Source organism: Leptonychotes weddellii, chromosome 13, assembly GCF_054177405.1.
Source record: "Leptonychotes weddellii isolate Sample4059 chromosome 13, ASM5417740v2, whole genome shotgun sequence".
Classification (NCBI taxonomy): domain Eukaryota; kingdom Metazoa; phylum Chordata; class Mammalia; order Carnivora; family Phocidae; genus Leptonychotes; species Leptonychotes weddellii.
The window spans coordinates 39,901,588-39,913,722 of NC_138381.1; the positions used below are offsets into that span (position 1 = coordinate 39,901,588).

General features: G+C 41.2%; 1 protein-coding gene across 2 annotated transcripts in view; it reads left to right on the forward strand.

Moving 5' to 3' along the window:
• The window catches only part of CDH2 (cadherin 2), a 210,119-nt gene that overhangs the window by 175,853 nt on the left and 22,131 nt on the right, over positions 1–12,135 (forward strand). The window contains exons 12-14 of one of the 2 annotated variants that reach the window (XM_081801460.1): positions 1,153–1,386; positions 1,686–1,919; positions 3,762–3,872. In XM_081801460.1, coding sequence (XP_081657586.1) covers positions 1,153–1,386; positions 1,686–1,919; positions 3,762–3,796 — 503 coding nt within the window. In that variant the 3' untranslated portion in view covers positions 3,797–3,872. Of the gene's footprint in view, positions 1–1,152; positions 1,387–1,685; positions 1,920–3,761; positions 3,873–3,920; positions 4,061–12,135 lie in introns of those variants that run through there. The other variant, XM_081801459.1, reaches the window with a different exon arrangement.

Consider the following 12,135-nt stretch of genomic DNA (forward strand, 5'->3'; position numbering starts at 1 on the left):
GTGAAAGTTCTTCAAACTATGGACTATCACTGAGCTCTTGGTGCTATATTCATTATTAGAATATTGTTCACAGCCACCTCACCCCCCGACTTTTATTCCCCTTGCTCTCAGAACTGTCCGTGTCCTTAAGACAGGTCCAGAGAGATTTCTCCTTGTCTCCTCCTCAGGACTGTATGTGGGCACATTCCTAACTGCATGTTCTTGGGCAGGTCACTTAAACTTCTGGGTCTCATCAGATTTATTATTTTAACATTTTTTATGTTTCTATTCTATACTATTTATATATAATGTTTATTATGTAATTAAACTAAATAAAATAATTATGTCATTATATATAATAGTACTAAAAATACATATAATATGGAAGAGGCCAAATTACCAGACTAAATTATCACAAAACGTAGTAGAGACAGTTTTTAGGGTGGAATGAGAATGGGTTTGGGGTCAGGCAGACCTATCTTGAGTAGCAACCCCACCACTTACAAGAGCGTGTGACCATGAGCAGCGTACAGAGCCTGAGGTTCCTCATCTGTTTAAATCGACTTCGTAGGATTACCAATGAAATTATGTATTTAGAGCAACCTAATTCTTGGACAAGCAGGTAGTTGGTTGATCAGTAAATCCTATTTCTCTTCTCCATGGCATTCCTTCCCAAGATGAGGTCTGTGGGTCTGTGTTATCTGTCTGTAGACTGGTTGAATATTTCACATCTGTGTTTGAGCCTTAAAAGCATTCTCATGCTCTTTCCTGCATACATCTTGGTTCTCCATCAAAAGAGGAGGGTGCACAAGGCCATGAGCCCCATGTTCTGCTTCTCTTGTATTCCCCACAGTGGCTAGAGGAGCGTGGTATGCACAAGGCCCAGAGTAATCGACAGCAAGGGCAGGGCAGGTGCAGAATCGCACTCTGCAGGGACATGCATTGTCCCAGCGCTCAGCTGGGCACACCGAAGGTGGCAGCTCAGGGTCATCCTAGAAAGGAAGCAAGAAGTGGCCTTGTTGGAGTAACAGTCTGCCAGATGCTGTGGCGACTAGATATTTCCAAGGTTATGCAATGATGAGGGCAAGCAGGTTAGTTTTGAGCATTCCACCGTCATTGAGACTCATGGGAAAGAACTGTTCAGCATCGGTTTGTGATTTTTCTCCTTTTAAGGAATCCCCCCTATGAGTGGAACGGGAACACTGCAGATCTATTTACTTGATATTAATGACAATGCCCCTCAAGTGTTACCTCAAGAGGCAGAGACTTGCGAAACTCCAGACCCCAATTCAATTAACATCACAGCACTTGATTATGACATCGATCCAAATGCTGGACCATTTGCTTTTGATCTTCCTTTGTCTCCAGCGACTATTAAGAGAAATTGGACCATCACTCGGCTTAATGGTAAGAACAGGTTAATTATTTGACTAAATGTGCAGTTGAGAGGTTTTGAAGCCTGATATGAAAAGTTAATTTTGGGTGGTTTATAATCTTCTCATTAAATATATTTTAAAAGCTACTTAAGGTTAAATAAGATACTAAAAACTTTTACAGCCAAAAAAAAAAAAAAAATCTTCACAGTGCAGCGTAGTGGTATTGCTTGATATATGCTCTTAAGTAGTGAATGCGTTCTGGAAAAGGCTGCGTGTTTTGTATCGTATGATGTATTAACTGTCCACCGTACTTTTTCCTTTTTTGTGTAGGTGATTTTGCTCAGCTTAATTTGAAGATAAAGTTTCTTGAAGCTGGGATTTATGAAGTTCCGATCATAATCACAGATTCGGGTAATCCCCCCAAATCAAATATGTCCATCCTTCGTGTGAAGGTTTGCCAGTGCGACTCCAACGGGGACTGCACGGATGTGGACCGAATCGTGGGCGCAGGGCTGGGCACAGGCGCCATTATTGCCATCCTCCTGTGCATCATCATCCTGCTCAGTAAGTTCTGGCATTATCTCTCGGGGTTCAGTTCTTCTCCCTCCTCAGACGTTTTGCGAAGTAACTTCTTGCTGTTGCCTTTTAATATAACCTTAACGACTCTCTTCTTCGACCTCTGAACGCGTTCTGGCCACTCCGGAATGGGACGGTCAGGTCCCCTGCAGAGTGAGAAAATCCCTGAGCACTGTTTCAAGCACTTACGTGCTTGCAGCAAACCCAGCCAGCACACCTCGCCCGCGACCCGTTGCAACCGTTTTCTGATGCTGATGGCTGGGAGAGCTGGAGCAAACTCTCTCCACGGAAAAATGTTAGACGCTCCTCAGTGCGAGCGCTTAGCTTATGATTTGAGTATGAATTTATGGCACTCAGTTGATGATTTAGGAAAATAAGTATATTGCCTTCCTTAACTCGTATAAAGCACCGTCAGCAGCTAACTGCAGTCATGCAGGGATCAAGGTATTTGTTACTGAAGGGCTACGTAAAATAGTGAGAGATTGTCCTTCATACAGCACATTTGATAATAGGAATGATTGCATAGCTCAATCAATTGTCTTTAGAGCAAGTCGAGATTAAGGAATTGCTCCTTTTTCAGATACTTTGCAATCTTTGGTTCATTGGAATGCAAGAAATTAACCACTGGAAAGTCCTGTAGGAGCCACTTCTAAGCATACAGGTTAAAAGGATAAATTGCCTGGGCCCTGTGTCTTATTGTTAAAGAGCAGCAGGACTTAGTTTATTGTGCGATCATGCTATGCACCAATCACTTTCTTGAAAATGTTGGCCATTTCTTTTATGTTTTCTCCATTTACAAGTGTTCTGGTAATTTAGAATTCTGTCCCTTTATTCTAAGCAATTACTATAGAAGCCTGGGCATTTTTTTACTTCCTGTGTGGAGACTGCTTTGACTATAATTTGAAACCTTCATGCTATACTAATAAGCCACTTGCTAGATTTAGCCCTGGAACAATGGCAAATGAGATCATGTATCTGGCTTTAAAAGGAGGATATTTACTTTTATGGCCAATAATAAAAATGTGCTCAAATAGGAGTCATTAAATCTCTTGCTTCAGGTTGTAAACTGATATCCTCAGATTTGAGAGAGAATGCGCTCCTAGATGTGCACTTAGGGATATGTTTCAATTTCAACTAAAACGTGGCATATATATATGCCAACCTTATCAAGAAAGACTTCGATATGATGGATTATGGGCATGAAGGAGTGACTGTAGCATTTTGAAGGAAAATGAATTGGTGCTGATTTTAACATCAACCCTCTGGAAAATTCATGGTGCCAGGCCTGGCACAAAAGTGTAAAGCGGAAAGCCTTGTGTTATTTCAGTGCTCAAACAAATCCCGTCAGCTTCTTACCTGAAACGTGCATTTTAATAGGAGAGGGAATGCAGAACAGCACAGGAGAAAAACACCAGCCTTTGGGAACCCAAAATCCTCAAGACCAATTGCTGATCCAATTCCGATTTACTATTCAAGTCTCAAGTCGTCCTGGCAAGCACCTACCTTCCCTGGGGAGTGCTGTTCTCTCAGATGTGGGGAGGATAGTAACAGCCAACCCACCTCAGTGAAATAGCAGTTGCATAACAACCAACAATGGACTTACTATTGTTTGTTGGTTTAGAATTTACAAACCATCATATTAGGAGTGTCCTATCCTCCAGCAAGCCAAAGTCAGAGACAGACATGGTTATTGTCCCCACTGGTAAATTATAAAATGGAGGATGGGCATTCAGCCAGTGAGTTCAGAGGGCACCAGGTTCTGGAACCCAGGGTTTCAGGCTCTGTGCCCAGTGCTCCGGCCCCACTCGGTCTTCTCTCTCTTCACGGCAGGCCAGAGAGAGGTAACAGACTGGAAGATGCCTTAGAAGCTCTTGACCCAGATAAGTATGTTATTAATGTGAAAAGCGGTGATTGGAAAGGTCATGTTTTTAAAATTATGACACTGTGGGGTTTTTTGTTTTGTTTTTTTTTTTTACTCTTTCTACCTAGTCCTTGTTCTGATGTTTGTGGTATGGATGAAACGCCGGGATAAAGAACGCCAGGCCAAGCAACTTTTAATTGATCCAGAAGATGATGTAAGAGATAATATTTTAAAATACGATGAAGAAGGTGGAGGAGAAGAAGACCAGGTGAGCTATATTTTAAACCTTTAAGATGAAATTTTGTGTTCACATAATTCAAGGTGCAGGACAAATGTTAATACACGCAGTAAGTAAGGAAATGGTCTCGAGTTTCCTGTGTTTGTCACATTATCAAATACTCGGGGGGGAATTCTTCCCTAGGTGTACTGCACGTTTCTTGATTTTTTTTTCAAGGTGCCAAATGTCATTGCATTTATTTTGTAAGAAAATCATTAACATTATTTCAAGGAGCTAGGATTTAAACCCAGTTCCAATTATAATAATGCTAATAAAAATATTTTTCTTTATAGTTTTTCTTCATTGGATATCTAAAGTATAAGTAAAATTAGTGTCCACAACTGGATTTATATATACAGGAAAAGCACTAGATAACTTATTCTACAAACATTTACCAAGCAAGTTCAATATTCCACACACTATTTTGATCACTGAAGATACGGAAGTGGGCAGAGCCAACAAATATTTGCCCTCAAGAGTCTTCAATTCTTGAGAAGTATTTGAAATTAGAGACAGTATCTAGTTCATCTTTGTATCCGTAGAGTCTTTCATGATGCCTGGCTCATACATGTTGAAGTTCCCATCGGGCTATAAAATCACGTGAGCTTCTGTATCACTGTGTACATGAGGAACTGCATGTGTGTTCAAGGATGAGGGTGACCGACCAGTATGTGGAATACTTTTATGTGCTCAAAAGCAAATTTTAGATATCACAGCTCACATCTATAATGTCTGTACCACATACCAGACATTCTGCTGAGTGCAATAAATGCTGGTATTCTTAAATCTTTGAAACCTGTGATACTCTACTATGAGCACCTCCCCTTTTGTGATAGAAAACAGAGCTGCAGATGACTGGATTCTCATAAAGAAGTAGGAAGTGATGGACACAGTTTGAGTCTAGGTCTGTCTGATGTCATAGCCTAAACTACTCTGATAGAGTACCTCTTGTAATTACCTGGAAGATACTAATGTAATCTACAAAAAGTCACCATGACAGGTGACTGTATTTTAGATACTTTGATAATTATGTTATTTCCACTTACAAATGCAAACTTTGGGGAGGGCAATAGTCAAAAAAACCCCCAGAATTCTTGGGTCTTGGAACATTATCGGTAAATTCAAATGTACTCTGTCTTAAGGATATATGTAGACAATTAGTGATAAGATTGTTAACTTGAATAAAAGCAAATTTTCATGAACATATTTTCTCTGTCCCCTCTGTATTCGAGGAAATAATATATCACTTTTGGGGTGGTTTTTTCTTTTCCTTTTTTTAAGATTTTATTTATTTATGTATGTATTTATTTAGAGAGAAAGAGAGCACAAGAGTGCAAGTGGGGGGAGGGACAGAGAGAGAGGGAGAGAGGGAGCATCTCAGATAGACTCCAAGCTGAATGCAATACGGGGCTCGATCTCATGACCCTAAGATCAGACCTGAACTGAAACCAAGAGCCGGATGCCCAACCAGGTGCAGCACCCAGGTGCCCCTATATCACTTTCTGTTTTACAAAGCACATTCACATCCACTTGGGTTTAATCTTTATGGCAGGGACGCCTGGGTGGCTCAGTCGTGAAGCGTCTGCCTTCGGCTCAGGTCATGATCCCAGGGTCCTGGGATCCAGCCCCACGTTGGGCTCCCTGCTCAGCGGGAAGCCTGCTTCTCCCTCTCCCACTCCCCCTGCTTGTGTTCCTTCTCTCGCTGTCTCTCTCTCTCTCTGTCAAATAAATAAATAAAATCTTAAAAAAAAAAAATCATTGTGGCAACCCATTAGAGTTCTCCATGTTCCATTTGTAGCAAGTTGTGTGATGAGTTCTCAGAGTTTGTAACTGGCGGAGCCAGAACTGAGGTCCACCTTTTCTGATTCCAGATTCCATGCTTGGTTAACAGTACCTCAACTCTCGCATTTAGGAGATGCTTGTAAAATATGTCGAAAACTTGACTCATGTGTAAAGCTGCTTTGAATACTGACTAATTAAAGTGGCGCTATAAATATGCCCCAGGGTTTCTTGCTTATAAATGTCTTTGGATATTAAAATTCATGTTTGGCTTAATCCATAATTAATCTCTCCTTTCACTTTCCTGAGCTATGTTCAGAATCAGCAAATGTATATTGATCACATTATCTCATAAATCTTCTACTTTCAGTATTTTATTTTTCATGTCATTGTGCATAATTTTCTAGGCATAAATCTAAACCCAACTCCATGAAGCTTCAGTATAAATAGTAATAACTGGAAGGCTACCCGTCGTAACTGGGTGCTGCATAGAATTGGAGGCCCAGAGGCAAGAACCAAGATCGTTCTCAACATCTTGGGCACTCAGTGTTACCTGATTTGCCTCTTTCTCCCTCTTCCCCACCAATCCCTTTGAGGGAAAGCGCTGAATGAGGTTTTATTGTTGTAGTTATTTTAGGAAAGACTGACTTCCTTTATTGACTTTATCCACTTAGATTGATTCTTGAGATCCAATAAGTCAAACTTACCTATTGCAAGATTTATTAAAATCATCCTCATAAATGTTCAGCTTCTTCTTTTACTGACCTCTGAAGTTTCTTTTGCCCCCAGATAAGCTCTTAGGCACAAATGTTTTGTTTTCTACCCACTTCCCCAATAGTTGAAAGGTTTTGCTCTAACTTTCTCTATATTGTCCTCTGTGTCTAATTTCTTTATTTAGTACTAGTTTTCCTATGGTATCTTTTGGTAGTTAGCGTCTTGGTTCTTTGACGCCATGTTCATCTGGATCAAAAGCCTCTGTCCATCTTGGATTCTCGGTCATGATTTCCTTTTGCAGTTCTCATTATAGGAAATTGTAAAAAAGTCGGGGTGCCTAGGTGGCTCAGTCAGTTGGGCATCCGACTCTTGATTTTGGTTCAGCTGATGATCTCAGGGTCTTGAGATCAAGCCCCATGTCAGGCTCCGAGTTCAGCAGGGAGTCTGCTGGAGATTCCTTCTCTCTCCCGCTCCCTTTGCCCTGCCCTCACATGTGCTGTCATTCTCTCTCAAATAAATACATAAATCTTTTTAAAAATTGAAAAGAAAATTGTGACAAAATTAAATAATGGGCTTTTTATTCACTCTGACTTACCTCATAATAGCAGAATACAATATGCAGTGTGGGAATGCTACCTTTGTGTGTACCTAAAGTAGGTTCATGAAATCCCTTTGCATATCTCCATCACCAAGGCCACTGCCTTAACTTAGATCAGAATCATCACTGTCCTTCACACCCACACCAGCTCTTTGAAAATTATTAAATCCAGACTTCCTCCTTAGCATGACAGGTTTTTGGCCTTTTGGTGCACTCCCGTAGGGAGGAGGTAGAGGGTTGTGGGAAAGAGTTGATGGTGGGTATGCACTCCCTCAAGATGCAAATCTCTCAGGCTTGTCCACACGTGGCCACTAAAGTTTCCTTGCAAGTCTAGGTGACTTGTCCTCATGCTCTCTCTGCCTTTTCTTGGCTCAAGATGTAGTTTCTAAAAATATTTTCTTTATTGGCTGTAGTGTTCCCTTTTTTATTGAAGTATAGTTGACATACAACGTTATATTAGTTTCGGGTGTACAACATAATGATTCAACAAGTCTTTATGTTATACTATGCTCATCACAAGTGTAGTTACCATCTGCCAGCATACAACACTATTACAGTATCATTGACTATATTCCCTGTGCTGTGCCTTTTATTCCCATGACTTATTCATTCCGTGACTGGAGGCCTGGACCTCCTTAATGACAGATTCCTTTCTTCTTCCACTCTCTCCTCCTCCAGAGATAAAAGCAGCTATGGGTCTTATTTCTCTTAGAGCTTGTTAGCTTCTTTATCTTTATTCAGTTAGCCTCATTATGTTCTCAGTTATGGCTTCAAAATTTTGGTAACTTATCTGGCTTGTTCTTTGCATTAGAGTGTGAATAATAGTCTCATGACCTTCTACATCCCAACCAGAAGCGGAAGGCTTCCTACAAGGTTTAAGAGTGTAACCACCATGCATATCAACAAGAGCATTTCCAGCACCCTGGGAGCCTTCCTTGAATCCCCTGCCAGGAAGTATGCCCTCTGCCAAAAAGTAACTAGTATTTTTTATTTCTATCAACGTAGAACAGCATTAACCGGGTTTTGGATTTCATTATGTAAATGGATATCATACAGTAGGTACTTTTTGTGTCTGGCTTCCTTTACTCAGACTTACATCTGTAAGATTAATCCATGCTATATACAGAAGTAGTTCATTTTTATAGTTGTTGAAAAGTATTCTGTTGTAGGAATTAGCCACATTTTATTCATCCATTCTACTATGCTTGGACCGAGTTCATGCAGTTGCATTATTATGAATAAAACTGCTATGAACATTCTTGTGTGTGTGTGTGTGTGTGTATGTGTGTTGGAGCATTTCTGTTGGTGTGTGCATAGGGATTGAATTTCTGTGTCCGTGTGTGTGTGTGTGTGTGTTGGAGCATTTCTGTTGGTGTGTGCATAGGGATTGAATTTCTGTGTCCGTTTTCCAAAGTAATTGTACGGTTGACCCCTCCCCTCATCGTAGCTGTGCGTCAGAATTCCGGTAGCCCTGCATCCTCACTAGCACTTGGCTTTTTCCAGTCTTTGAATTTCAGCCACTCTGATGGTATGTATCTCAGTATGATTTAATCAGGATGTTCCTACTGACTCATTTACCATTTTGATATCTTTGCGAGGTTTCTGTTCGGCCTTTTTGTCCACATTTCTACTCGGGCTGTCTGCCTTTATCTGATTGATTTGTAGGAGGTCTTTCTGTATTATGGATATCATTTCTTTGTCAGATAAACATATGGTCAATATCTTCTCCCATCCCATAGCTTGCTTTTTTATTCTCTTCATGGTGTCTTATGATGAACAAAAGTTTTTAATTTTAGTGAAGCCCAGTATAACAGTTTTATTCCATTAGGGTTAATACATTTATGTCCTATTTAAGAAAACATTGTCGATTCTGAGGTAATGAATTCTCTCCCCCCTACAAAAAAAGAGTCTTCTCGAAGCTTTATTGTTTTACCTATCACATTAAGTCTGTGATCTCTCTCCAATGGATTATTCATTTGTTATAAGATATTTATCAGAGTCCTTTTTTCTTTTCTCCCTTGATGTCCAGCACTGCGTACTAAAAAGATAACCCTTCTCCACTGCACGGCAGAGGTCCACTTGTCATGAAGCAGGTGGCTCTGTGTGTGTGCGTCTGCAGACTGGCCTCCTGACCCTGCGCTGTAGTGTTTGTTCTGTTGCCCTGCTCTTGGCCAGTACCACTTGTTGTCACTGCTGTCACTTCACAGTGTCTTCCTATCTGGTTGTATCAGTTCTCCAACTGAATTCATCAAGATTTGCATCAAAGTTTTTGGTGGAATTTCTCATTTATTTTTTTTTTCCTTAAGAAAAACTAAACCCTTTATATAATACTCTTAATTTCTAAGTAAATTTAATCCAGATATTTTTCCATTTTCTTTTTTTAAGATTTTATTAGAGAGAGAGAGAGAGAGAGCACGTGCGGGCATGCGTGAGTGGGGGGAGGACAGAGGGAGAAGCGGGCTCCCTGCTGAGCAGGGATTCTGACTGGGGGCTAACTCCCAGGACCCCGTGATCATGACCTGAGCTGAAGGCAGACATTTCACCGACTGAGCCACCCAGGCGCCCCACTTTTCCATTTTCTAAACAAGATCTTGGTTACTGCTTTAAATCTTAAAATTATGGTCAGTTCCTGAGAAGTTCAGCTTTGTGAAATACATTCTGTTTCTGTTTTCCATAATTTACGTGTGACTCCCTGTTAGAAAGTCTATTTCTTTTTTTTTTCTTCCTGTTGACATACAATTTTACGTTAGTTTCAGGTGCACAACCTAGTGATTGAACAAGTCGGTATGTTAGATTGTGCTCACCACCAGCGTAGCTGTCCCCTGTCGCCATAGGACCCTGTGACAAGGCCCCTGGCTCTATTCCATACACTGTGCCTTTTATTGCCAGGATTGATTTCTTTGTAGTGTGCATTAAGCCTTTTTTGGCAACAGAATATGAATCATACACTTTTATTAGTTTTGGGGGGAAGATATTATCTCTTTACAAGAGTAGGCTTCAGAAATGGGATTGCTGCCATGTTACATTTTAGACAAGTTTTAGTCGATTTTTATTACACGTAGGTAGTATTTTATGGAGCATGTGTGTTACCTCAAGATGGGGACGGAGACTGTGCCGTACGAGACAGACATGGCTTGTCATAATCAGGCAGTGGTCTGCTTGATGTCTCAGCTGGACAGTCCCAAAGAATCACCAGCTTTTTCAAAGGATGGGCAGGCCTCAGAGGGTAGTTTAGGCCGTTGGCAAAGCCAGGTAGCGACTGTGGGGACGGGCAAAGGTAGCCGTGCTGGGAAGGCTGGAAGACCCAGCCTTAGGCTGGCTTAGCCAACATTCTTATTTTTCCTGCCAAGAGAAAGTATCCTTCTTATGAAGCTAACTGATTAGAAAGAAAACAAAGCAAAGCAGCCCTTTACGAGGGTAGTCCTTATCTTCCCCGCCATTGATTAGCATCTCTTGCTGTCTTAGTTCTGTGCCAGGATACAGGCTGCTAATTTCTTTAACAGAATAGCTCAGAAGCCTAAGAAAAGAAAAACAACAACACATCTGTATCTTTTGTCTTGTGTATAGTAGACTTTTGCCAGTGCATGTCAATACTTTGCTGTGGTTTAGACTGTCAGGGCCCTCGATGTTTGAAGTTAGCCTTAGATGCCTTCTGAACAGGAACATCTGTTGGCTGTTGGACAGACACTTTTAGTATAATGTCTGTTCTCTTTTCAGAGGGCGAGGTTCCTTCTTTATCTCCTTCACTGCCGTATCATCAGGTTTTTTGGTGGTTATCAAGTCATGTTTAATCACCCTCATTAGTAAATGTTCATTCGTGCACTTTTGGACAGTGGGGCTGGTTGCAGATACTGTGTAGCTTTTAATGTTCTTTGCAGTGAGCTCCCTCCATATTAGCATCACTAATAAAATCAGGGTAAATATACAATATCGCGGATGGCTCGCTTTTTATGGCACCACCCCTTTAGCCCCAGGATAGGAAACAGAAACTGTCAGCTTCCTGTTTTTTAAAGCTTAGACTTAATTACGATTGCTTTTATATCAAATAAACATTTATGGAGTGTGTATTATGTTTACAACACTCACTGGTGCTCACTTTAAACAACCTCTATCTAAATCACTTACCATTATACAGTTTCATTCTTCATAATAATAGCAAAAGCTATTGTTTGGAGTACCCTATGAATTAGGCACTGTAGTAAGTGCTTTCTATACGTTATTTCATTTGACCCTCCCACAGTACACAGCAGAGACAGAGCACATTGTTAAGAAGTAGTGATGTGGGGATTAAGTCCCTGTCCATCCGAGTCCAAAGGAAGTGGTGTGTCTACAGGATCCTGTCCCTCCTTGGCAAAGCTCAGGTTCAATCAGGCGATTAAAACAGCGCCTTTCCGAATGTCATTTGAATTTATCAGATGTCCCTTCCTTGAAATGGACTCTGGGACATCCAGCAGCTTCCTCGGCTCTTAAAGTTTGACTTGGAAAATTTCCCATTCCGAGTCTGGGGCTGGAGGACTCCTATGGGGGACTCTGGATGTGTGAGAGAGGATGTTGCTGTCCATGTGGGGAGGTTTCCCAGGTGACAGTGAGTGGACACTGGGATCTTTTGGACCATGGCTTCCTCTCCACAGACAAACTCATCTAAGGTTAAAGTTGACGCTGGTCAGAGGGGGTCTTGCAGAAAGGGTGAGTGGCTAATTAAAGGTTCCACGTCAGTGTTGTCTTGCTCACTCTTGGACTCCTGGTCCTTACTCTCCCCGGGGTACCAGGTCTGTCTTCCCACACAGCTGCTGCTGAGTGTATCATCACAATCAGCTAGATTTTTGTCTCTCGGTTTCTTCAGAAGAGGCCCAGCACTGCTTGGGCTCAGGAGATTTCACATTCCAGGACTGAGAGGACTCTTATCTGAATTCCCACATTTGGTTTCTTAAGTTTTGGAGTCTTGCTCTCGAGCTAGAGTTTTTCCTTCGCATCA